General features: G+C 35.7%; 2 protein-coding genes across 2 annotated transcripts in view; one reads left to right on the forward strand and one right to left on the reverse strand.

Moving 5' to 3' along the window:
* Positions 1–7816, forward strand: part of LOC107044530 (haloacid dehalogenase-like hydrolase domain-containing 5) — a 37030-nt gene extending 29214 nt beyond the window's left edge. The window contains exon 3 of the mRNA XM_015266446.1: positions 7430–7816. Within this exon, the coding sequence (XP_015121932.1) occupies positions 7430–7742 (313 nt within the window). The 3' untranslated portion in view covers positions 7743–7816. The remainder of the gene's footprint in view (positions 1–7429) is intronic.
* Positions 7817–15498: 7682 nt separating this feature from the next.
* On the reverse strand, positions 15499–18404 carry LOC107044526. Its single transcript, XM_015266439.1, has 2 exons — positions 18246–18404; positions 15499–17244 (listed from the first exon to the last, which is right to left on the reverse strand). The coding sequence occupies exon 2, from the start codon at positions 17235–17237 to the stop codon at positions 15768–15770; it is 1470 nt and encodes a 489-aa protein (XP_015121925.1). The 5' UTR covers positions 17238–17244; positions 18246–18404; the 3' UTR covers positions 15499–15767.
* Positions 18405–24930: the final 6526 nt, after the last annotated feature.

A 24930-nucleotide genomic window follows, 5' to 3' on the forward strand; every position in this document is an offset into this window, starting at 1 on the left:
TGAGCAATCTTCTGAAAAGATCAAACATCTTTCATCTGTTCAACCCAATTCGAATTTGAAAAATTCAAAGAGATTAAATATCACTACAACTTCATCAGCTCCTAACGCTCAACGTGTAATCCCACCAGAAGCTCTCAACAACCGTTACTCCCCTCATTACCACTGCAAAGCTTATAAAGTCATGTTCCAACCCGATTATTCTCAAAGTGGAGCTTCAGATCTGAATCCTATGGCAATAGGTAAAACTGTTGTCCTTCTCCTCGATAAAATGGGCATCCGATCTCAGTCAACTGATCTGAAGAAAATTGGATCTTCAATACTCATAACATTTCAAACCCGCAATGAAGCCCACTCTATTATTAATCATTCGTCTTTACATGAAAAGAAGATTATTGCTTACATCCCAGATTGGTGTATCATGAGAAAGGGAGTAATTAAAGGTGTTCCTAAAGATTGGACTATAGATGAGATTAGAGCAAATATTGATAGCTCAGTTCCTATTAAAGAAATTGAACGCTGCGATTATTTTTCTCGCAAAGCTGACAAGACTTTCGTTAAAAAGCCCTCAGAAACCATTCTCCTCAAATTCGAAGGTCAATTGATCCCCTCAAGTGTGAAACTGTATGGATTTATTTTCGAGGTTAACCCTTATGTATTCTCCAGTGAGAAGGTGCTCCAATTGCCTTAGATTTGGATATTCAAAAGTTCAATGTAATAACTCAAAAACATGCTCACACTGTGCGAATGTTGCACACGAAGACGATGCTCCCTGCCCACTCCTAAATAAACTTCCCCAATGCATTAATTGTAAAAATCAGCATAAATCCACTGATGAAAATTGCCCTGAACTATTGAGACAAAGGTCCATTCACGAATATGCGGCAATAAATGGAATTACTTATGTAGAAGCGAGAGAAATCCTCAAAGGAAAGATGAATTTTGCTCAAGCAGTTGCCTCTCCCTCTCCTCCACCTAATGACATGTTTCACTATCCTCCTATGACAAAATCAAGATCTTTCCATCCCCGGAAAAGTCACCCACAAGCGAAATATGAAAGGAATGATAAAACACCGGATTCTCACAATATCTCTCCTTATTCAAATTCACCACAAGAGAGATTTTCAGATAATCGTAATTCAAACCAACACTCGAGGAGTCCTACACTTGACCGTCATGACCCAATCACTGAACGTCAATACAACCCAACTGTTCATCAACAGGTTTATTCAAGTTCTGATCACTTGATGCAAATCAACCGCTACAACGAGGATATAATTACTCACAGTCAAGATTTCACTGAGACACTAGTCCCAATGAGATCTATCCACTCCAAAACAATTAATCAATACCCTTATGAACAAATTTCTCTTCAACAATCCTCTCTACCGACTCAACCCTGCCAAGGATGCCAAGAATTCAAGGTTATGATGTCTCAAATGACACAATTCTTTCAATTAATGGTGGAAAATCTATCCCCCCTTCTTGCAGCAGTAGGAATCAACAGAGACTTCTCTCAACTCAGCGGCAGTGTCAACCAATTCAATCGTGCCATAGGTCCCCTTGAAGGAAATAATTCCTGTTTACCCTCTCCTTCCATGAACAAAAACAAAACTCAACGAACACTCTCCCCAGAAATTGAAAATCATTCCCCCATTATACAAGATTCAAACAAAAATGGATCAAATAAACATTAATCAAGGAAATCCCCTACGTATTTTACAATGGAACGCACAAAGTATGAAGAAAAAAATGAGAGATTTACAGAAAATTTCAACTAATTATGATATCATTTTAATAACTGAAACATTTTTGAAACCAGATGTTCCATTCAAATTCCCTGGATTCATTCTTTATCGAAAAGACTTTGAGGATCAACATGGTGGGGGAATAGCTATCGCTATCCGGGACAATTTGAAATACAAGAAAATTCAAAATGCAGACGAAATCTCACCTAATCTATACATTCGTGGTATTCTCCTCCTCACATCCAAAGGGGATCTTGCCATATACTGTGTTTACAAAAAACCCAGAATCCCAATTTCAAAACGTGAATGGTCAGATTTATTCAACTTTTACCCCAATGCCTACGCTTCAGTCATCGGAGGGGATTTCAACGTTCACTCTCCGGCATGGGGTTGTGGTGTTTCTTGCAAAAGCGGAGACTCACTTCTTGAAGCATTAGATGACTCAAGCTTGATCTTAATGAACGATGGTTCTGTGACAAGAATTTCGAGACCCAATGAAAATCCCTCTGCAGTAGAAATCACATTAGTATCCTCCAACATTTCGCTTCAATGTTCTTGGAAAGTTTTAAGAGATGCAACGGGTAGTGACTATTACCCCATATAATTAATCATGAATGAATCCCCCGTGAAATATCACTTTTTCTCTCACAAGATCAAAAAAGATAAAATAGACTGGGAAAAATTCTTTGAATATCTTGAATCTAAAGAAGAAGTCATCAAAAACTTCCCGGAGGACTTGGATGGAGTCTCTGAATATGAAAATGTTATTGAAATTATTATGAAGGCTATTAATCACGCATCCTCGGATAAGAAAAAAAATCCCTCAAACCCAAATAATACCTCTAAAAAACACAACAATTCAAAAAAAGGTACTCCACCAGCTCCTTGGTGGAATGAAATCTATTCTAGAGCAGCCGCGAAAAGAAGAAAAGCATATTCCACCTTTAGACATCCTACCTTTGAAAACTACATTAGTATGAAAAGACAAGTGGCAATAACCAAATTGACTTTACGTAAACAGAAAATATTAGGATGGAGGCAATTTTGTGAATCAATTGATTATCGAACTCCAATTAGCGTTATATGGAACAAGATAAAATGGTTTAAAAATAGAAATTCTCATAACCCTCATTTAATACCTCAACAAGATATGGAATCATCAGAAAAAATGAAAAATTTCATCACGGAATTTTGTCCCAATTTACCGCAAGACTACTCACCTCCTATTCCTCCACCAAACCCCATTCAAATCATCCGATATACTTGAAAAAGATTTAACATTTAAGGAGTTTGAAGCAGCTTTAAGGAAAACCAAAAAAGATTCCTTCCCAGGACTAGACACAATTGATTATAAACTAATTCAATCTCTCCCAAATGCATATAAAGAAATTATACTCTCCATCTTCAACAAACTCTTGCAAGAAGGTAAATTTCCGGATGCATGGCGAGACTTTTTAGTCTTTCTCATTCCAAAGCCTTCACCTGGAAAATTTCGTCCTATCACATTGGCATCTTGCTTCCTAAAACTGTGTGAAAAAATCATCTCTAACAGACTCTCATGGTGGCTAGAAAATGAAAATATCTTCCCTCCTTCCCAATTTGGATTTCGAAAAATGAAATCATGCACAGACAATCTAGCAATTTTAACGACGGAAGCATTTACAGGATTTATAAATAGACAATTTACTTCGGCCTTCTTCCTTGATATAAAAGGAGCTTTTGATCACGTGGACCCCCTCAAACTTTATCAAGATTTGGCTGCAATTGGAATATCTTACAAGATTGCAACCTTCATCTACTTCCTCCTTGCCTACAGAACAGCTTATTTCGTAATTGGAGGGGAATTATCTGACCCATACCCTCTGAACAAAGGAACTGGCATAGGATGCGTTTTAAGCTCAATACTATTCAACATTTATGTGTCCAAATTACCGAATGTTCTTGAACCAGGAATTGAAATAGTCGCATTTGCGGATGATGTAGCCATTTTCCAACGAAGTCTCGACATAAAAACCAGCCTTCAGAAGATTGAAAAATCAATCTCTAATATATCACATTTTCTGAATCAACGAAATTTATCCATCTCCCCAGAAAAATCACATTTGATCATTTTCTCCAGAAAAAATTTCAAGCCTTCAGACTATTCAATAAATGTATGCAACCAAGTTCTTAAGGCAGAAAATTCGGTTAAATTCTTACGAATTACTCTCGATCACCGTCTTACCTTTAAACCTCATTTGGCCTTCTTAGCTGAGAAAAACACTAGAACTGTTGCTCTCATACGTGCCATTTGCAATACTTGGTTTGGATCTGATCCTCGGTGCCTGCTGACTCTATATCGTGGTTTAATAAGAAGCTCGATTGAATATGGATGCCAGATAATTCTTCCATCTAATTTATCTTACATGGAGAGAATCGATAGAATTCAATACAAAGCCATTAGGCTAGCACTGGCATATAGGAATTCGACTCCAATCAACGTCATGTTGGCTGAAGCTCGAGAAGCTCCACTAAACATTCGGATTGAACAGCTAACAAATAGATATATTACTCGAGTATTCTCTTACTCACAGCATTTATTATATGAAAAGCTCCATAATTTACGTTCAGCTCTACGTCTCAATACCAATAAAGGGATACATAATATTCAAGATAGCTTCCCATTATACAAATCATTCATTTATCTGACTGACCACATAACTAAAATAAACGTCGACCCGCAGCCATGTAATTACTCATATTCACATGAACTGATAAATGCAGACCCAAGAATAATTCTCAATAAAGGAACCTTAATCAAGAAATCAAATACACCAGAGAAAACTCTACAAGATAAGCTTTGTAATCTTAGACTTCAGAACTATTCACAAATTTATACTGATGGTTCGAAAAGCGAGGATTCAAATTACGTGGGATATTCAGTTTATGTTCCAGACTTCAACATTGAGATAAGACAAAAAATATCTTCTTTTGCACCAATATTGACTACTGAAGCAACTGCAATTTTAACTGCAGTAAAGGAAGCGTCCAATTTGAATGCAGAAAAGATTATTATCCTATCTGACTCCTTGAGTGTCCTCTCTTCATTGGAAAATTTCTCCCCTTATAATAATCCTTCTTATTTAATATATGAAATACTCAATAGCTGGGTCATTCAAAAGTCGTTGGGACTAGAAATCCTATTTATGTGGATCCCTGCCCATGTAAACTTAGAGGGAAATGAAAAGGTTGACACCCTAGCGAAGGACNACCTAAACATCAATGCAACCAAATAGTCCTTGACAACTCAATTCATCAACGAATAAATGGTCACTTCAATGACGTTGATTCAAAAAAATGCGTGAAGATACAGTAAGAATTCTTAAAAATCGATCAAAAGATAGAGGGACTCAATACTTTGAGAAATTCTATCTAGGATGGCGCCCACCGTGGTTCAAATTGTCCAGTTTAAATAGACCCGTCATCACAACAATCAACCGAATGAGAGCTAATCACTTCAATTTGAACGAAGATTTAGCACGAAAAAACTACATCAACTCTCCAATGTGTGACTGGAATGCAAATATCAAAGAGACACTCACTCATGTTTTTTGGATCTGCCCAAAATATAAAGAAGAGAGGACTATTTTAGTAAAAGCTTTGAATAACTTAGGAATACACTCATATAATATATACACTCTGATAAAATCACCAAAGGATAAAATTTGTCAACTAATCTACAACTTCCTCAAGAAAATTCAAAAGAAGATTTAATTTGAAGATTATCATCTATGGAATCTTCATTATCATGAACTTCAACTAAGTTCAGCAATGTCCCCCTAGGGGGATAGCGGCCCGTAAAACCTCGACGTTGGACGGCCAAAAAAAAACATAGAATAGAATAGATAATTTGCCACAGCGAATCAGATATTTGTAATTTCCACTTTTTTCAACTCATTCTGAATCCTAATTAAAAACGCTCTTTGAAAAAGTTCAGAATTTTTTCTATTTCTTTTATCATTCTATGATAATTTTTGGGAATTTCTACATGATGTACCACTCAATTGACAATTTTGGATTACGAAAGATGAAAAAAATCCAGAAAACATTCGAAAGATAGTACACCCGGCCCTTAATCAAGAAAAATTATATCTCATTCACACGCCTCAATGAAAAAATTAACATTGTTCAAACAGAAAAAATACTGAAATTGTGCTTTATAAAATCGAGGATCAGAAATTGTCGAACAAACAAAATATATAAAGTCAATTATAAATCCAATATTTCCCATCAAAGGATTCAAAACTTAACATAAATTATCATCTTTGAAAAAATTCACAAAAATGTTAGTCGTCAAATACTCTGAGTGAACTTACAACTGTATAAGGTATGAAGATTTTGTTCTTTAAAAATGGAAATGATCTCTTGATGATTAGCCTGTACTAAAAAAAGGCGAAAGGTGATTTAGTGGGAAATTTCCTCAGCGTTCAAAGATGTTCTCTTGATTTTTTTTCATGAAATCAGTTGTTCTTCTAGATAAATCTATAATTACTGGAAAATTAGTTTTTGATTTGAAGTATTCAACTTAAGGCCCGGGTGTACTATATTTCGAATGTTATCTGGATTTTTTTTATCTTTCGTAATCCAAGATTGTGAATTGAGTGGTACATCACAAAAATTATGATAGAATGATAAAAAAAATAGAAAAAATTCTGAAATTTTTCAAAGAGCGCTTTCAATTGAGATTCAGAATGAGTTCTAAAAAGTGGAAATTACAAATATCTGACTCGCTGTGGCAAATTATCTATTAGCTGTAATTTTCCATGGTGGATAACAAAACACTAACTCCTCATGGGAAGTGACAGCTAGCTATCTGAATTTTCACAACAGTGGTATGTAGTCATCTGCCATTTTTATGTGATAAAAGTGTGATTAAAAAATTCTCCAAAATATTACAACTTTTTTCAAAGAGCCTTTTTCGTAATAAATGTCTCTGTGCAGTGTGGGAAAAGATTTACGAAATCAGNAAAAGTGGAAATTACAAATATCTGATTCGCTGTGGCAAATTATCTATTAGCTGTCATTTTCCATGGTGGATAACAAAACACTAACTCCTCATGGGAAGTGACAGCTAGCTATCTGAATTTTCACAACAGTGGTATGTAGTCATCTGCCATTTTTATGTGATAAAAGTGTGATTAAAAAATTCTCCAAAATATTACAACTTTTTTCAAAGAGCCTTTTTCGTAATAAATGTCTCTGTGCAGTGTGGGAAAAGATTTACGAAATCAGTCTTCCCCCTGCATGATATTGGGTGACAGGCCGCCATTTGTCACCGTAATCAGATATATTTTTCAATGTCTTGTTATTCAACTTATTCTGAATATAAATTAAAAATGCTCTTTGAAAAAATTAAGAATTTCTTTTACTTTTTTTTTATTATTCATTCATAATTTTTCAATACTTCTGCATGATGCAGAACTCAATTGAGAATTTCAGATGACGAAAGATGAAAAAAAAACATCGAGATAACGTTCGAAAGATAGTACACCCGGGCCTTAATTGATAAATCACTCATTAATTGCAACTGCAATTGTACTCCTTTTGCAGAAAAACATGAAAATTGAAATTTTCTCACGCCAATTGCTCTTCAAAAACTGAAAATTGTCAGAGCATTTTCATAATGAATGAATTCACTTTTTCAGGGACAACATCAATACCGACGTATTCGGCGCAAATCTCTATGACAAATACCTAGCAAGATATTCAAAAGGCAAAGAGACAAAATCACGTGGAATGGAGAAATTATTAGGTACAAATTTAGAAGCACCGACTGTTAAAGCATGTATCAGTATTTTAGTTGAAACTGGTGTTCATCGACGTGACTCTGAATTCATATCGGAGCATTGCCCGAGGGACTTCCTACCCCTGGAGGAGGGCCTCTGCAGGCCAGCTTTCGTTGTTAAAGATGTAGGTCGAGCGATAAATCTGGCGTTGAAGGAAGAACATTTCGATTAAGAATTGTATATATCTTATCTAGTGTGAGCTCAACGAAAGTAACGACGAAAAATATAGGAGACTATTGACGTAAACGTACGTTTGTAAATTTTTATTAAATCGACGCATAGAAAATTGTTTCAATAATGAAACGAAGAATTAAAAAATATTTTCAATGCAAAAATTGATTCATCGCTGGTAGAAAATTTATTTTATATCGAAATTCATGACTAAGAGATGAAAATTTTCATTTTCTACGAATCTAGTCCGCCACGATGATGCAGCATACTTGGAGCTATTAATTGTATAGTTGCTCAATTTATATAATTTTTATCTTGAAGATAATTTTGTGATGAAGTGAAAAGTTTGTGAGTTGGAAAATGTGATGCATACAATTCTGCAAATATTTGGTGCATTACGCCATATAGAGAAACATGTTAAAAGATGTATAATTCAGACAACGATGGTCTGATGATAAATTTTTGTAAAAGTCTTTCTGTGGGCAGATATTCTCAAAGAAATGTCAAGAGCTGTTTTAGTTAATGTGTACAAAGCGGACTCGAATAATTTTTAAATATCAACTCCTTAGAATTAAAGATAATGAAATTAATTTTACATTTAAAAAAGGAGAAACAAAAGACCGTATCTTCTTGTTCGCCGATACTTCAGATATACCAAGTGCTCCTCATCAGAGCATTAATTAGTTCTGATCAAAAAGCATGATAAAAAAGAGATAATGAAAAGGAGTTCTATTGTGGGCACCTGTTATAAACTAAGTGATAGGGAATAGTTCATGTCGAATGACAAAAGAAACTTAAAAATAGTTTGATATTAATAATTTCTTAAACTAATGGCGAAAAGGTGAACCAGCCTGAATCATTCTTACTTACTATCATTTTTCATTCAGTATCTTTAAATTTGAGGGCGATAGCACAATTATCTAGGAATATTTTTGGTAGCTTTCATCCGCTTCTATTGAGAAGGTCCTCGTGGAAATTTTTCAATTTCTGTTAACAGCAGACTACTATGAGTTTTGAACATCACGGGTTATTGAAGAGAGGATCTCCATAGATTACCCTATATTCCATGTATGCAAAAACTGATGATTAGTGTAAACGAACTCATTGGTTATTGTATGTTAGCTATATAGAAGCCTAAAATGAGCTAATTGAAAAAACTATTGAGTGTACTTTAATTTTTAAGAAAGCCAACATTTTCTTCTTCACAAAATTTGTTCAAACATGTCCAGAAAAACATGGACGACTCACTTCTTCGGTATTCGAAATCCCGATTCGTATAAACGCACAAATACTTCAATCGCGAATTATTTCGCCAGTTCAATCAATTTTTTCATAGAGGTAAAAGAAATTACGTCATTTAGGAAACAAAATGTGGAAAAAGACAGTTTTTTTGTTTGCTTGATTTAATGGAAAGGAAGAAAAAATAGTGTGAACAAATTCAGAGAATTCACATCGAGGATATTTTACTGATTTTTTACTAAAAAATGGTTTCGATTAAACATTTTCAACATAAAAAGTAAAAACATGCAGTAAAGCTGCAAAATACGTGAATAGAATCGGTTAAAAACTAATAGAATTTTCAATGGACGTTCAATAGAAACCCAATAGAATTTTCTATCGAATTAGCTCGGTTTTTCTATGAAATACTTTCATACGTGTCGTAATTGTTTTTCTACATATTATTTGTGGATTCGTTAGGAGAAAAATTGGCAATTACAAAAACTAACTCCACCGGATCGTTTATTCGAGTATATCATTTGAGGCTTCTCTATGTGTTTTTTCCACATTCATTATCAGTTTTTGCACTCAAGGAAAATAAGAAAACCATATCGAGATCCCGTGAGTACATTCCAATAACCCGTAATGTTTAGTATTTATCATAGTATTTACTCCTCAAATTACGCGATACCTTTCGGTAGCTGACTTGAAGTTGCAATAAACTTCAATCGTTTTACCTTTACGCTATTCAGTGCCTCTAAAATTCACAAATATATCTTTCAGCAAAAAATGTGAGAGAATTTTCTTGTAAGTAGCTCGCAAATTTTGTAATGGAAAAGATTATTTGATTGATCTCCTTATAGTTGTTTCTTGCCCATATATTTGCAAACTAATGAGAAAAGTCCTCCAAACCCATGGCTTTTCATTGCTTCACGATAGCATAATTATTAAAAACCACCGAAAAACTAATCAAAGAGTACCTTTACAGTACTGCCCTTATTTCTATCATTTTATATCCTCTTCCGTTGTTTCAAACGTGAATTTTATTTTGTTCTCAACGTACAAATATACATATATACAAAACACATATATATTTTTTATAAAAAACGACAGAAAAAAACAACTGCGTAATAATAGTTGTAAAATATTTCATCAAACTGTACATTGTTATCATACCAGAACGTTGTTCGCTCTCGAACTCACCAGAGAAGATAGATTCTATTATTGAATAGAATAAGTTACAGATAATAAATAAATGACAATTTACGTTACAGAGGAATTCACATCTTCCTTTCATGAATCATTAACTCGAATCTATATTAACCACCTTGTTTATATTGAAATGTTCTGCAACAATTCTCAAAGAATCGAAAATAAACTGAGGAAGATTCAATTTCCACTTGTGCTGTGTTACTGGTGGCATCCCACCTCGAAATGGGAGGTTAAATAATAGATCGTTATCTCGGATAGTGCTACCGTCTGGATCCCATGCCCTCGGGGTCCCTTTCAATTGTTCGATTAAAATAATTCCATTGTAAATTCGTGAGCACGAGTCGTCCAGTTGCAGCGCCCCACGGCTCTCCATAATTTTTAAATTGAGCTTTGCATATTTATATTGCGGGTTTGGAAGATTATTCCCACTTTCATGGATTTATATGGATAATGGAGTAGTGAAAAATGAAAAGAAAAAGTTGAACTCTAGCAAGTCAAATGATACCTATAGAATGAGCGACTTTAGGCGAAAACGAGAGATGATGCTTTTTGTTGGAAATTTTTTCAGCTACAGAAAGTTATGTTTTCTTCTGAAATCACTCGTTTCCGTGATAAATAAATAACTAGCTAAATTGTCAAACTTGTTTCACAACATTCTACCACTTTCCGGAAGATTAAATTTTCCATAAATATCGTCGAAAACAGATTCAGTTTTACAAAAAATTTCAACAAAAGAACCCACAATTTCTCTACGTTTTGTGATATCGACATCTCCTAATAAAACAAGGGTATTTCAATTTTCTTTTTAAAACAAGGGTATCTTAAAAGTCATGTAAAAGCTCGTTGTTCACATCCATTTCTAAGTTTCACGGAACTCGCAAATCATTTTATTTCTCTTCCAATGTGAACTGCTTCATGTTATTTGTATTTTTTGATGCCTTCATAACATTTATACAGCTGTCAAGACAAGGAAAACGTGAGATTTCAGGAGATTTTTCACATGAATTTTAAGATACCCGAGTCTTAACGCGAATTTTGACATAGGGGAAGGTCGGGTAAAATGGACACTTTAGACTTTTTTAAAATTATTCAGAACTCAAAAATAAATGTATCAATAGAGCTCAGTTTAGGCTCATCACAAAGGGAAAGAATTATTCTTTGTTTTGAAAAAAAAGATTAAACTTCATCAATATTTCAACCCGTCACTAATATTTTTAAAAAAGTCAAAAGTGTCCATTTTACCCCAACCTCCCCTACCCTTGTTTTATTAGATGTCAAATGTTTTCAATAAACTGATCTTAAAGGGAAAGTAAGAACTCATTACATTGATGTAGTCGTGATGCCCCACGTATTTCCATTCATTTTCACACTGAGCTTTACATTTATATTATGATTCCGGAGCGTAATTCGCCAATGCTCGACTGGGTGATGTTTTGATACTTATGAATATTCTACATAGTTTTTCTCATACTTAGGCCCGGTTGCACCGAGTCCTGTTAGCTATTTTTACCCCAGGATAAATTTATCCATGTGTAATCCTTATGGACTAACAGACCGTTATCTGGCGGTTTAGTTAACAGACGATGGTGCAACCGGGCTTTACTCAAGTAACAGATCGATTGACCGAATTGATAGATGATAGAAAATATATTTTGCCAAATGAAAATATTCCAGAATATGTGAATGTTCAACTATTCATTCACACGACTTTGAATATTCCAGATACGATAGAATTATGAACGACTGGTCCGATGGTTGAGAAAATTAGGAAATATCTTTGACCGGTAAGAGATTTTTTATATTTTCATTTCATCCAAAAAAGTAAGTATCCGAATATCCATATGCGAAAATTGTGTTCCGCCAAAAGGGGATGGCGCGATAGTTCGATACGCCCGAATGTGGATTTGTCCGACAGTATTGTAAGTAACGCTGTCGGTAAAGTAGAAATCATCTATACTCTATAAAGAATGAGTAATTACATAAATGAATATTAGTTTCTGAACTGTACAATGGCGGTCCTCAACTATCTCAAATTATTCTCGAATGATAGAAATTGGTTTTATCCGGAAATTGAGTATTTCCCTGTGTTCTAAATGATTTCTACTTTATCTACAGTGTATCTACAATACTGTTGGACAAATCTACATTCGGGCGTATCGAACAATCGTGCCATCGCCCCTTCGGTGGAACACAAATTTCCGCATATAGATATTCGGATGCTTACTTCTTGTGGATGAAATAAAAATATAAAAAATCTCTTAGCGGTCAAAGATATTTTCTAATTTTTTCAACCATCGGACCAGTCGTTCATCGGTAATTCTATCGTATATGGAATATTTAAATTCGTGTGAATGAATAGTTGAACATTCACATATTGTGGAATATTTCCACAGGGGAAAATATATTTTCTATTATTCATCGTCTCGGTCAATTGATTTATCTGTTACTCAAATAAGTATGATAAAAACTGTGTAGTATATCAATAATTGCGGACAAATCACCCAATTGAGGATTGATAAATTCTAGCCACTATGAAAATCGAACATTTAGAGCGTACGGCATTTTGTTAGTCGGTCATTTCGTACATTCTGACGTTTGAAGTTTGGCAAACTCGGCCCCAACCCGTTTTCAGAAAGATCGGTGGTGGCGCCCTCTTTCTTAACATTTACCGTGAATGCGGTTTACAGGCCGAGCTAAAGGCGAAGTCTGTACTCGCATGTGTCCAAAATGAAGTTTGTAGCACGCCAGACTGTAAACTGGCTTATTGTACTGACGTTGCGGGGTATGAAATTTTACCTAACGAGTTGATAAATTACATTTGTGATGAGTGTGATTACAACCTTCGCGTTCGGCAACGGCTGTAAACCTTGCACTCGCCAAAAACGTAATTCACTAACTCAGGTAAAATATTATTATGCCCGAGTGGTCTATAATATTTTAAATATCGCTCCGCGCAGAAGTCGCGTTTGAAGCACGCTGCGTGAGCGATATAAATGATATAAAAATTTTAGCAAAAAAACCTACAATTCTCCGGGATTTTGTGAGATTCGAAAAACTTATTTTAAAGGCAAATTAACAGCGCATTACACTAGTACAGTAGTGATTCTACATGTATCTCCATTCATCTTCACATTTAGTTTACATTGATATTACGATTCCAGACCATAATTGCAACTTTCCTCAGTTTATGATAAACTTTACATATTATTGATGACTCTCTCGATAGCGACTGATGTTCAAATTACTTACTTCAAAGATAAGTACTCAGTCAAAAAATATGTCTGACTTGCCATATTACGTTTCGCCACTTTTCGACAGTTGAAATTCTTGAAAATACTGTTAAATCCAAAAAAGAGGAATTTTTTTAAACCCTTCCTTGTAACGTAAATACATCTGCAATTGTAGATCAGTTTACGTTTCAAATACATTCATCCGCAGAACGTAATCTCTTGAGACGATAGAAAGTTCTCTCGAAATCTTCCCTTAAAAATTTTTGGATAAATTCTTGGATATTACTAACATTTCGCACCCGGAAGTGGATGTATCACACATCCACACGTTCAAAAACATGCAAACAAAGCCATAAATATTGTCTTAAATAGACGGAGAGAAAAAATATTGAGAATTACCGTTGAATTCTCACTATCGTGCCGTGGCGTGACGCTCCATGAATTATACGAGAGCTGTCGTGAAAAATGGAATAATTCCAATGAAAATACCAATATATTTTTTGTGGACAAAGATATCAAGAATCAAGTTACCACAAACCATTCCACTTTGCCTCATTCTTAAAAATTTTGGAATTTTCACAAAACTTATTACATTTTTTAAACTTAGAATCTTGGTGAAGATTGCTCGCAAATCAACATGTTACGCGATTTCTAGAAACGAGGGGGAATTTTCAACGATTTTTCTCTCCCCGTAGAAAATTATTAAGGTATAACAGAAGGTTACCGTTTCTGCAAAATTTTCAAACAAATTTTCGGGAGGTTCACCACGGGGAAAAAAAGGTTTCATTTTAAATCGGATTCTACAGTCTAACATTCTTTCCGACTACTCAAAAATTAGTTTTAATTTTTTTAACCGAACAGTTGACTCGAAGAAATCGCTAATGTATAAATTTTTGAGATAGTTTTTTGAATATAATTACAAATTTTCGTTTCTTAATTATGAAAACTGGGGCAGAAGATGCAAAAAAGTTGTCATTTTCAATAGATCGACTTTATTTTCAAAAATTTCGCATAATTATTAATTGGAATGAGTGAATTTTTACAAAACGAATGGAAAATGGTGGAAAACATTACAGAAAAATGTACCAATCCGAAATTTAGGGAGCGATGTAGTATAATAAAAAGATTATTGAAAGGAACTCTTTTAGCTGTGAAGTAACAAAAGACTAAGTAGACTAAGTAGATGAGGACCAATAAACATATAGTTCGTATTCATGAATAGAGTAAATACATAATATTTCAACAAGAAAAAATTGTTTCTTGAGATAATAATAGAAATTTTGATAATCACATGAATTTCAAAATGCATCATCACTCCCATTTTTCATCATTAAGAAGCGAAAATTGATGATTATATTTAAAAAAATTTTTTTTTAATTTGTACGCTGGGTATGCTTTTCAAGTTCAATTTTCGGTAACAAAAAAAATCAAACCTCTCATTTTGAGAGGTTGACGATAATTTTGAATTATAAGAATCGGATTCCCGAGGAAAAATCAGACAATAAATGATATTGTTAAAAATTTTCCTCGAAAAATGAAAAAGTTTTTTTCCCTGTGTGAACCTCCCCTTAAGGATATCCAAGTACGTTTTACAATTTGGTACAGATTACACTAAAGATTTTCAATCATCGAATTTGTCAATTAAATTGCGTGAAAAAAAATTGAAAAAATCATGAATATTCAGCGTTATTTAAATGAGATTTTGCACCGAATTATTATTTATTAAACATTCGTTGTTTATAAAGAAATAACTGAACTTATTTAAACTTTCGGAAACTTATTTTTTTTAGGCATGAAATCGATTTGTGGTAAAATTCTGAATATGAATATTTGTTACAGTTCCGAACAAATGAATTTTATAGTAGAAAATTGATCGTTTATAAATTATTTATAGAATATGCTCATAAATTCCAAAAGTTGTAATTTTAAAATTTTAAAAAGTAAGCTTTCTAATTTCTTCTGTTTTTTTAAATGTTTTCTAATGGTTCAATATCCAGATGCAAATTCAGACCTGCAAAGTTTAAATAATAAAATCGTTGTAAAATGTCCGGAAAGTTAGATTCAAATGGGGCTCAAATCAAAGCTCTGATGGTCGACTACAAAAATAGAAAAGCATTTCACTAGGAGAAAAAATAGCCGAAGTACTTGGTTATCCTTCATTGGCTATCCTGTTCAAAAAATACATCTTGTCTTAAAAAAATATGTTCTGCATATGATTACACGTTATCAGAGCATACAAATTCCCTCATCCCCATCTATATGCCCCCGACATTCAAGTAAACATCACTCATCACATCCCCACATCACTATATCGAAATGATTTTGCTGAAATCCTTGCTCGTATCCATTAGAACTAATTTCTCCATCTACTGTGAACACGCAGTCTGATTCTCATAGCACTCGATAGCCCTTTGCACTCTCTCAGCGAGTTCCGTAATTTTCTCCTCACTGAGATAATAATTACTATCATTATCCGATCTTCCAAGCGATCTTTTCCCGACCATTGCACTAAGCATGAGTGTAACTGCAGGGATCGATAATCCGAGTAAAAACATCGGATTCATCATATTCTTCATCCCATGTTTCTTAAAACTGATATACAACTCATGCCAGAATCCCTTGTCCTCATGCTTCCCAAGTTTTCCATACAACCAGGGCTTAATTTTCCCTGTCTTGGCGATGTAATTATAGTAATGGGGATCGTAAGACTGCGCCCATAACTGCGAATAATAAACGTCTTTATTAACGGGTGGATGCTGACTTTCTGGAAAATATTCACTAGCGGCTTCGTAAGGAACTGGAGAATTGCTGATAGGAGGTGGCCTGTGACCGAAACCCGGTGGCTTTGTGTAAATTACATCAATAGGCTTGTCACCAGGGTAGATCGGTGGCCCAGCATGAGGTCCAAAAGGTTCGGATAGCGGTGATTGTGAAATAAAACCAGGACCAATTCTCGATTGCGCATTATACCTATCACGATAACGTGGTACACCTCGATGATGATAGAAGGGTCGTCTTCTGGCCATTGGTATAACGTCTCGTCTACTCTGGAAAGTCATTTGAGGCCGTGTTGGCGCTAATGGATGTGTTTGAGAGACTTGGGGATTAATGATCTGTCCATTCTGTTGAGGGATCACTGCACTACCAGGTAACTGTGCTTGATTAATATTCTGAGGATTATCTAAGGTATTTATGTTCGTGTACCCATTGCTGAGGTATTGAGGTGCATTCGTCAGAATGTTCGGATTATTATGATTATCCTGATTATTGGGATTAATCATCTGAATATTCTGCACTTCTGTTTGAGGATGTCGAGTTGCTTGGATTTCTGATTGGTGACGACTCTTCAAGTATGTATCCAGGGCTAATTGAGATTCCTCGGGTGTTCTGGAATTTAGAAATGTGTCCAAGGGATCTGTGGATAATTGTCGAGATATGATCTTGGTTTTATTCAGGCTAATAGAAGCACTTGAGTAACCATTCACTGGGCGATTGTCATACACATCGAAGGTCATTGTACGCGGAATTTGATTCACTTTATTCACATTCATGAGCTGTGGCTGAGGCCCAATCGATCTCACGTCAATCATACCGCCTTCAATATTTTTCGGGAGATTATCGGAGTGAGTCAGGCCATTTGCCGCTGCCAGGTAAGTGTCGACTCCATTGTCATTCGTTTCATCAAACTTTTGCGATTTACCCGCATCATGTCTCAGGGAATAATGCGACTCTTCAGCTGTGTAGTCGGTATTCTCGGTGAGAGGATTTCCCTCGAAGTTCAATTGACTTTGAGAGACGCCTATTGATAGGCTTATCAGTAGGATCAACTTCCACATTGTTCTTCTGAAATCAATTTAGGGAACTTAATGAAGTGAGATTTGGAGAATTTAGTATTAAAATATTGGAGATGAATAAATTTTCCGAAGAATCTTCATCCCACAGCAATGTGAGATCTACTAAATAACTGTTAATAACAAAAACTGACCTTGAAAGCGAGTTCGGAAGGATCTCGAGAACAAATTATTTTGAAAGAAAATGTCCACACATTTTTCCAAAATAGAGAACGGTTGAGGGCTATAAGGAATGCCTTTCACCATTTTTATCTAAAATTACTCGTAAATGACATGACTGCATAATTCACAAAAAATATTACTCACTTCCTAGCTCATTGAATCATCCTCAAAAATTTTCTTTGATAAATCTATTACCTTTTGCTTTCAAAGATATTCGCAAAAAAATCAACATACCCTTTTGTTAGACTTATTGAAAATGCTACGGTTTAATTTTGCAAAGTTTAAAGACCTAGAAGCTCTCTTGATGAACTTCCGTAAAGCCCTCCATCCTCAAAATATTAATAACATTCCCACGGAGATTCCCACGGAGATTATCGCCCGATCTTTAATAATTCATTCCTGAGTTATCAATGGCAGATCGTAAGTTCTCCGCGCAAAACAGTGAAATAAAAACCCGTTAAATCCCCAAAATATCATATTCTCACCGATCAAGAATGACCCACAATGATAGAATTCTTCAATAACAAATGATTCCCAACATCTCAAAACTTTCTATAACCGTTACATTGAATAATCAAATTTGCAAATCTCCGATTGGTAATCACCCTCCAATTCCTCCCCCGAAGCTCCAATCCTAAATGATGCTGAATCACATTAATTAATGGTTATCGATACAGTAAATGGAGGTGAAATGAAATGGTCAATAATGTTTGGTGGGATTTTAGGAGGATGTTAATTAATGCAATCCCATAAATCAGCTATTCGTTGACCGTATGAAATGTTTGCTCGTAACTCGTCGTATCAGCTCATCACGGATCGTATCCCACTTACCCGTAGTTTCGGATGTTACCAAAAGGGCTATTAAATCATTCGATTTAATCCACAAATATTCGAGTTCCTGAACTATTTTTCAACTAGAATAAGTCAAACTTTGTTTAAAAAAAAATAATTATTTGGCCTTGTTGACACCAACTTTACACTCTGATGAGGATACCCGTCCATCGGAGAGAGAAGTGAGAGATACACTGACGGTTTAACACTTGGTATTCCACCAGGATGACCGAATGGGAAAGGCGTACACCGGTACCAAACGAGTACACACCGTGAACTCCCTACTTTTGACAGAGTTGGATGCCAGGTAGGGGTAATGATGAGGAAGACACACCTACAGGTAGAAATGTTAAATCAACCACGTGAATACGTGAGCCGGCTGTCCTTGATCAGTTCACTGGAGAAATCATAAAATGCTCCTGCTTGCTTACGAATTGATTCAATTCCGGAATTTTGTAATCATATCATTTTCTCGCCAACGAGTATTTTTAGGAGAGAACATTGAAGCCATTGAATAGCCTTTATGGGAAATTTTCTTAACTACCAAACAACTTCTTTGATGTTTTCTTGGTAAGTGAACGGATGTCGAAATAGTTACAGTTTGTAATAATACGGAACCCAGATGTTACTCCAAAGTTTTAGTAATTCGAGTGTTTCAGCAATTTCACAAATTAATTGAATCGCATCAATGAGTGGTTTCAGTAGGGAATAGAGTTAGAATGTGACGTCAGATGACCGTCACATGGCGGTCATCTGACGTCACATTTTCTCTGTCATAATTCAACTAGGTTGACATTGTTACCACTATTTAGATGGGATATGATGGTCACATGAAATTTATATCATAATAGTGTCATAAATTGAAGAAGTGGTCATAAAATTTTGAGTAATTTGACATTGCCACTAGTATTTGGATGCAGTATAATGGTCACATAGGATTATGTCATAAAAATAAGGAGTCGAAGAAACCGGCGAAGGGTCAAATGGGAGAGACGAATGTTTGCCAGAGGGCGAAAATCGGAACTGACCAACTATTTCGATGAAATGTGAGTCGATAATTTAGTAATATGACACTAATTTCGAAATAGTTCATCTATTTATTATAGTTGTTACGCCAGTAAACAAACAAAATGATAAATATCACTTTCACAACGTGAATTACCGTAAGCACCTATTTTAATTTCATTACAGTAGATTTGTATCTATTGATTCGTATCTACAGCTAATTGTAAATGTTTTTTAATTACAATCATTTATTGAAATTAATTCTGTTCATTGTTCATTGTATTATTCATTGTAATTTTGGCCATTAATTTTTTGTTGTTTGACTTTTGAATGAAATTTTCAGGGGAGAGGGTGAAGAGAGGATAGCTGAACAACAATCGCCTTGATTCCTATAACTGCAGTGCATCAGCCCAGATGACAATACCATATATAAGAACCGACGTGACCACCGATGACAGCAACGGTCATCTTCTTGGTTTAGGACTTGCTATATCGGGCATGAGGTGCCATAAGATAGCTCTGAGACCAGACGCTTTCGCAGCCACGTGCTCTGCTCACTGCTGACAATTGAGTCGGGCATCGATCATCACCCCCAGGTATCGGATGAACGGCTGGGAAGTAATTTCGCAGGACCCTATTTTCTACCTGTCATCAGCACGGCCTATCTGCCTTATGTTCTGCCAGTTACAGGTCTACTGTGTCCATCCAACGGCGAATCATTTCAAAGGTCGTGTTGAAGATGAAGTTGATCCCTTCCTGGTATTTCCACGTGGGGTTTGCCCACAATAATGACGTCCCCGTCATCTACAAATGCCACGAGTTTAGTTTTCCGCGACAATGTCAATTTCAGCAGCCTGTCATACATGATATTCCACAACAAGAAACCCGATATTGAGCCTTGAGGTACACCTCCGGTGACTCTGTACTCATCGGGACCACACTCTGTGTTGGGCTTAAGGACCCTTCCGGTGAAATAGCTATCGACCATCCTCTGCAAGTACCCGGATACGTTGAACTTCGTAGGAGCGTCCATGATATAGTTCCACCTGGCCAATTTGACGGCATTCGTGATATCTGGTGTCGCTACTAGGCAATACTTCTTTGTACCATTGAGCCATCTCGTCCCTGAAATCGCTTCCTTGGTGGAATTAACGACAAGGTTGATGGCATCTGGTGTGGGTCGGCCTTTCCGAAAACCATATTGATTATCGGCTAACAGAAGTTTGACTGTTATTTCTATTCTTCGATAGACGATACGTTCGAAAATGTGTGTGTGTTTATTTTGTAGGAATAAAACTACAGATAATGTCACATCTCCAGTTGCAATATTACGGTTATGCGATAATTCCGTCATAATTCGGTCATATGACAACATTGCCAGATTTCTCTCTATTATGTGACGGTCATATGACAATACAAGTCTACTAGAGATTTTTAAAGAACATTAATGAAAGTGGGCAACTCCACGCACTCGATAAATCATCGGTTATAATCAGTATTGTGTCATCTTTTTAGCAAGTAGATTGTAGTAAACACATCAGAAAATATTCCTTGTGAGGGACTCCCTATCAGTTACAAAAAAAAATGATTTTGTAGTACTTCCTCGTAAAGTTCATGTCTATTGCGAAAATCACATTTTAAAGAAAGATGGAATCTGGATAAAATACCCAAGTTTCAGTAATTTGGATGCTTCAACTTTAAGAATTGATTGAGTCGTCGCGTGGCTACTCGCCACCCAACCACCCATCATCCTGCTAATTAACGGGTTTAGAAGAAAATATAAAAAATCTTTCCTTATCGGGAATTTTCTGGGTTACAAAAATTTCTGGGCTGTTTTCTCGTAGAGCCAATAGTTATAGAGATAGTTACGTTTTAAAAAAGATGAGCCATGCCCTAAATCGTAGGGTCATTCTCGAAATTGGTGGTACGTCTTTTTAACTAGGCGACATATCAACTACGATATTTTAATTAACGATAATAATTAATAATAATTTCATCCGTTTGGCGTGTATTTAAACCTGAGCAGTTGAACTGTCATAGTTGAAATCTTTCCTAGTTGACAAGACATGGCTTCTCGAAATTATATAATTATCTCGTTGACTAGTAACTAGTAGGAGATTTAGTTGAAAACATTAAAAGCATGTCTAACATGGGATATTATTTCAGCTCCAAAGACAGTTCTCTTAGAATGAATCAATGTCGGTATAAGTAAAACTTTAATAAAGATAGAAACATTGTAAGTTTCAGAAATTTAGGCGCTTTAACTCCACTACTTAATTAATTCATGAAGTGACTACTCGCAATTTTCCCATTGTCTCAATAATGACGGAATTAAAAAAAAAATATGTGTAAGCATGGGTGAATCATTTTCGCATCATTTCGTTTTTTAGTAATGTCAATAACTATCAAGATAAATGCATTCTAAAGAAGGTGAACAACTACACTAATTCAATTCATCCTGAGGTGATACTCGTTTTTGTAAATATTTGTAGTCATGTAATTATCTCGTCAATAATTCGATATGGATTCAACAGAAACAACAAGGAATCATTCCAAATTTCAGTAATTCAGATACCTGAACTCCACTTTTGTCAATAGCTCAACAATTATTGAATTAGGCAGAAAAAATTAGAGGACATTTCGTATTGAAAGTTTTCACAACTACCAAAAAATTTTTCCAGCGTTAAAATAGTTTCAAGTTTCAGTCATTCATTTCGGTTATTCACTACTGAGTTCATTGAGCTATTCTTTGGCATTGCGCCATTTTCAGTGGTGACATTCACCTTGAATCACTGTCACCTACATCTCCAGGCTTAGTGACTGAATGGATAAAACCGGTATGACTGGTTGAATATGTGGAAGCTCAATTTTTTGAGGAAACTTTCTTTGGACGACACTTGGACCCCGAGGTCACTAATGGGCTTCCACTTTCCAAACATTGTGACCTGTTTTTTGTAGTCTTTCTACCATCTGGATTATTAGTCATCGCCCCATCAGAATATCAACGAATAGTTCAACAAATTAGATTCCAATTAATCACACTGATTCGTCGTTTACCCATTCACTCAATTGGTTAAATAACACGTTTTTCAGGTGCAATGTGGCAGTAAATTATTGGATGGACCGAATACCGTGGATAAATATTGATAATTAAGCATTCAGGAAACAAATGACACGCTATGCGGCGCCTCAACCATTGCCAAGTACTATCAGTAATGCGCAATGACTGCATGCGCGACACCACATGACCACGACACCGATTTTTCAGATTTTTTGTTCTTATTTTTTTAGAATTTATCCGCTGAAACGGACGGTTTATGCTCCTTTCCGATCCGAATGTACCGTTACGCGGATGGCCTTTCCTTTTTTTTCCCACGCAGCACATCACTGCCAAGGCAAGTTCAATCTTCATGAGTAGTGATTTCACGATTACATAGCAATTAGTAGAGTGAGACAAATAAGAAAAATGACATCAAGTTTCAATTCAACAAATGAAATTATAAGGGAGCTTGATCAAACCGCCTACAGATTTCTGAAGTGAACTCCATAACGATCAATGTACTTGTGTTACGTGGTTATACGTGAGGAATTACATTTAATAAATTGAGGCATGTGAGGAGTTATTATGCGGGACGCCTTGGGCGATTCAGTTTGAATTGAGATCTCATTGTGAACCGGTGACAATGGAGACAAGTGTGAAACCACCGGCGGAGAGTAGGTGGAGACGGCTCAAAGATTCTGTAGTTGATTTGTATCTTAATCCGAGTAGAATTTTTTACAAGTGAGTATTTCATTTTGCTATAGTTCTTATCGTTATGTCGAGGCAATTGAGGATGTTTATCCAAAATCGGAAGCATTTGAAAAAATTTTGATTTCTTTTCCGCTGACAGACGCAGTCATCTCGTTTATGTTGATTAAAATTTAAACTCATAATTCCGAGATGATTATTCAGGAATAAAATGGGCAATATGCAACTAGTGTAGGCACTAGCATGGGCTTATATAAAATGCAATTCTTTGAATATCTTCATTATGTGCTTGGGTACTTCAAATTTTTCGTCAGTTCGAGATATTTCATCACATTGCCCACTTTCCTAGTTTCATTTCCAGAGTTTTCGTGTAGGTGAATTATGAATTTGAAGGTGAATCCTAGAAGAGCTCATCTATGAGAAAAAATTTGCTCAGATATGGAAAAATATCGTTTTTGGGAAATAATGAATAAACATCCTTAAGGTCTTTTGTGCGAAAAAGGTAAATAATGACATTTATCTGGAATTCATATAGAATGTTTATAATCACATGAATTATCTATGAATTTTCGCAAAATTTCTTCAGATTTCCTTTTTAAGTTATTAACGATTGAAGTCGCTTCTTATACATGGGCTCTTATTGAGGACGCTATAAATCGTTGCGATGTCTGGTGGGTATCGCCTGCACTAAAAAAAATGGCCGTCCAATGGTTTATCGTTGGTACTTCAATCAATTACTTTGTAAATCCTCAAGTTTTTCTAAAATATGACTCCATCGGAACTTCCAGTACAACAATTAAAAGCAATACAGACATGAATGAGTCGAAGAGGAACTACTACTGTCAGATACAATGTGAGGGTTTGAACAAGTTTGAATGAGTTAACCATCGGCCGTCCATGTTATGAGGGCGATCACCACGCCACCATCGGCAAATAGCGGTCCCACTGGAGATTTTCCTGTTCAGCACGAAACTGCGTTACCATCTGAGCTGATAATATACTTTCCTGCTAAACAAAAAAATCGATACATAGTCCAATGAACGAAGGTCTAACATACGAATGTTTGAAAATTAGGCTGCATTTTGATGCAATTTATGATTTGGGCGTATGAAACTAATGGCGGATGTTTAAGGTTCCCCAAGTTTGTGCGGGGGTTGAAAAAGCCAAAAAATTACCCCTGAAAACCATTTTTTTGAAATAACTCGTGAATAACGTGCTGTACGTCCAAAAATGTAATATACAAAATTGTAGAGCTCAAAATTTTACACAAAAAATGTTTAGGGCATTTACCCCTATTCCCAACCGTTCATTCCCCAGAGCCGCGTGAAGATCAGATGGGAAAAAAAAATGTTTTCCATTAAAAAATTGAAGTTAATGAATTTTTTTTTTTGTAATTCGAAATATCAGTCGTTTTTTTTTCAATAGCTTGTGTATTTATTCAGAGCGAATTTAATATATGTTGCTATTGATATCTTGACATTGAATCGATGAATTTCTTTTTTTTTCTTCCATATTTTTTATTAGACCATTTACCACAAATTTTGTCTTGATCGTACCTGCGAATCTCCTATGGATTCAAAGTTAAACGCAATTTTCTAGCTCCAACCTCTAAATCCGGCGCCGTGGATGAGAACCTTTTGTGCGAGAGAGAAGTGTCCGTCTCGCTCCCACTCCCTACAGCATTGTTCCGACCATTTGCGCATGCGCGCACGGGCCTGTGGAACATCACGTACTGAATGCAAGAAAAAGAATCATTTGAGGTTTTTCGTCAGCCGTTCGCTCTCTCTCCCTCCCTCTCTCGCTCCCTCTCCCTCCCTCTCGCCCTATCCCTCCCTCTCACCCTCTCCCTCCCTCGCTCCCTCTCCCGCCCCCTCTCTACCCCCTCCGTCCCTCTCTCGCTCTCTCTCTCTCTCTCTCTCTCTCTCTCTCTCT

Source organism: Diachasma alloeum, unplaced genomic scaffold (genome assembly GCF_001412515.2).
Source record: "Diachasma alloeum isolate Michigan unplaced genomic scaffold, Dall2.0 Dall_scaffold_00755, whole genome shotgun sequence".
Taxonomy (NCBI): domain Eukaryota; kingdom Metazoa; phylum Arthropoda; class Insecta; order Hymenoptera; family Braconidae; genus Diachasma; species Diachasma alloeum.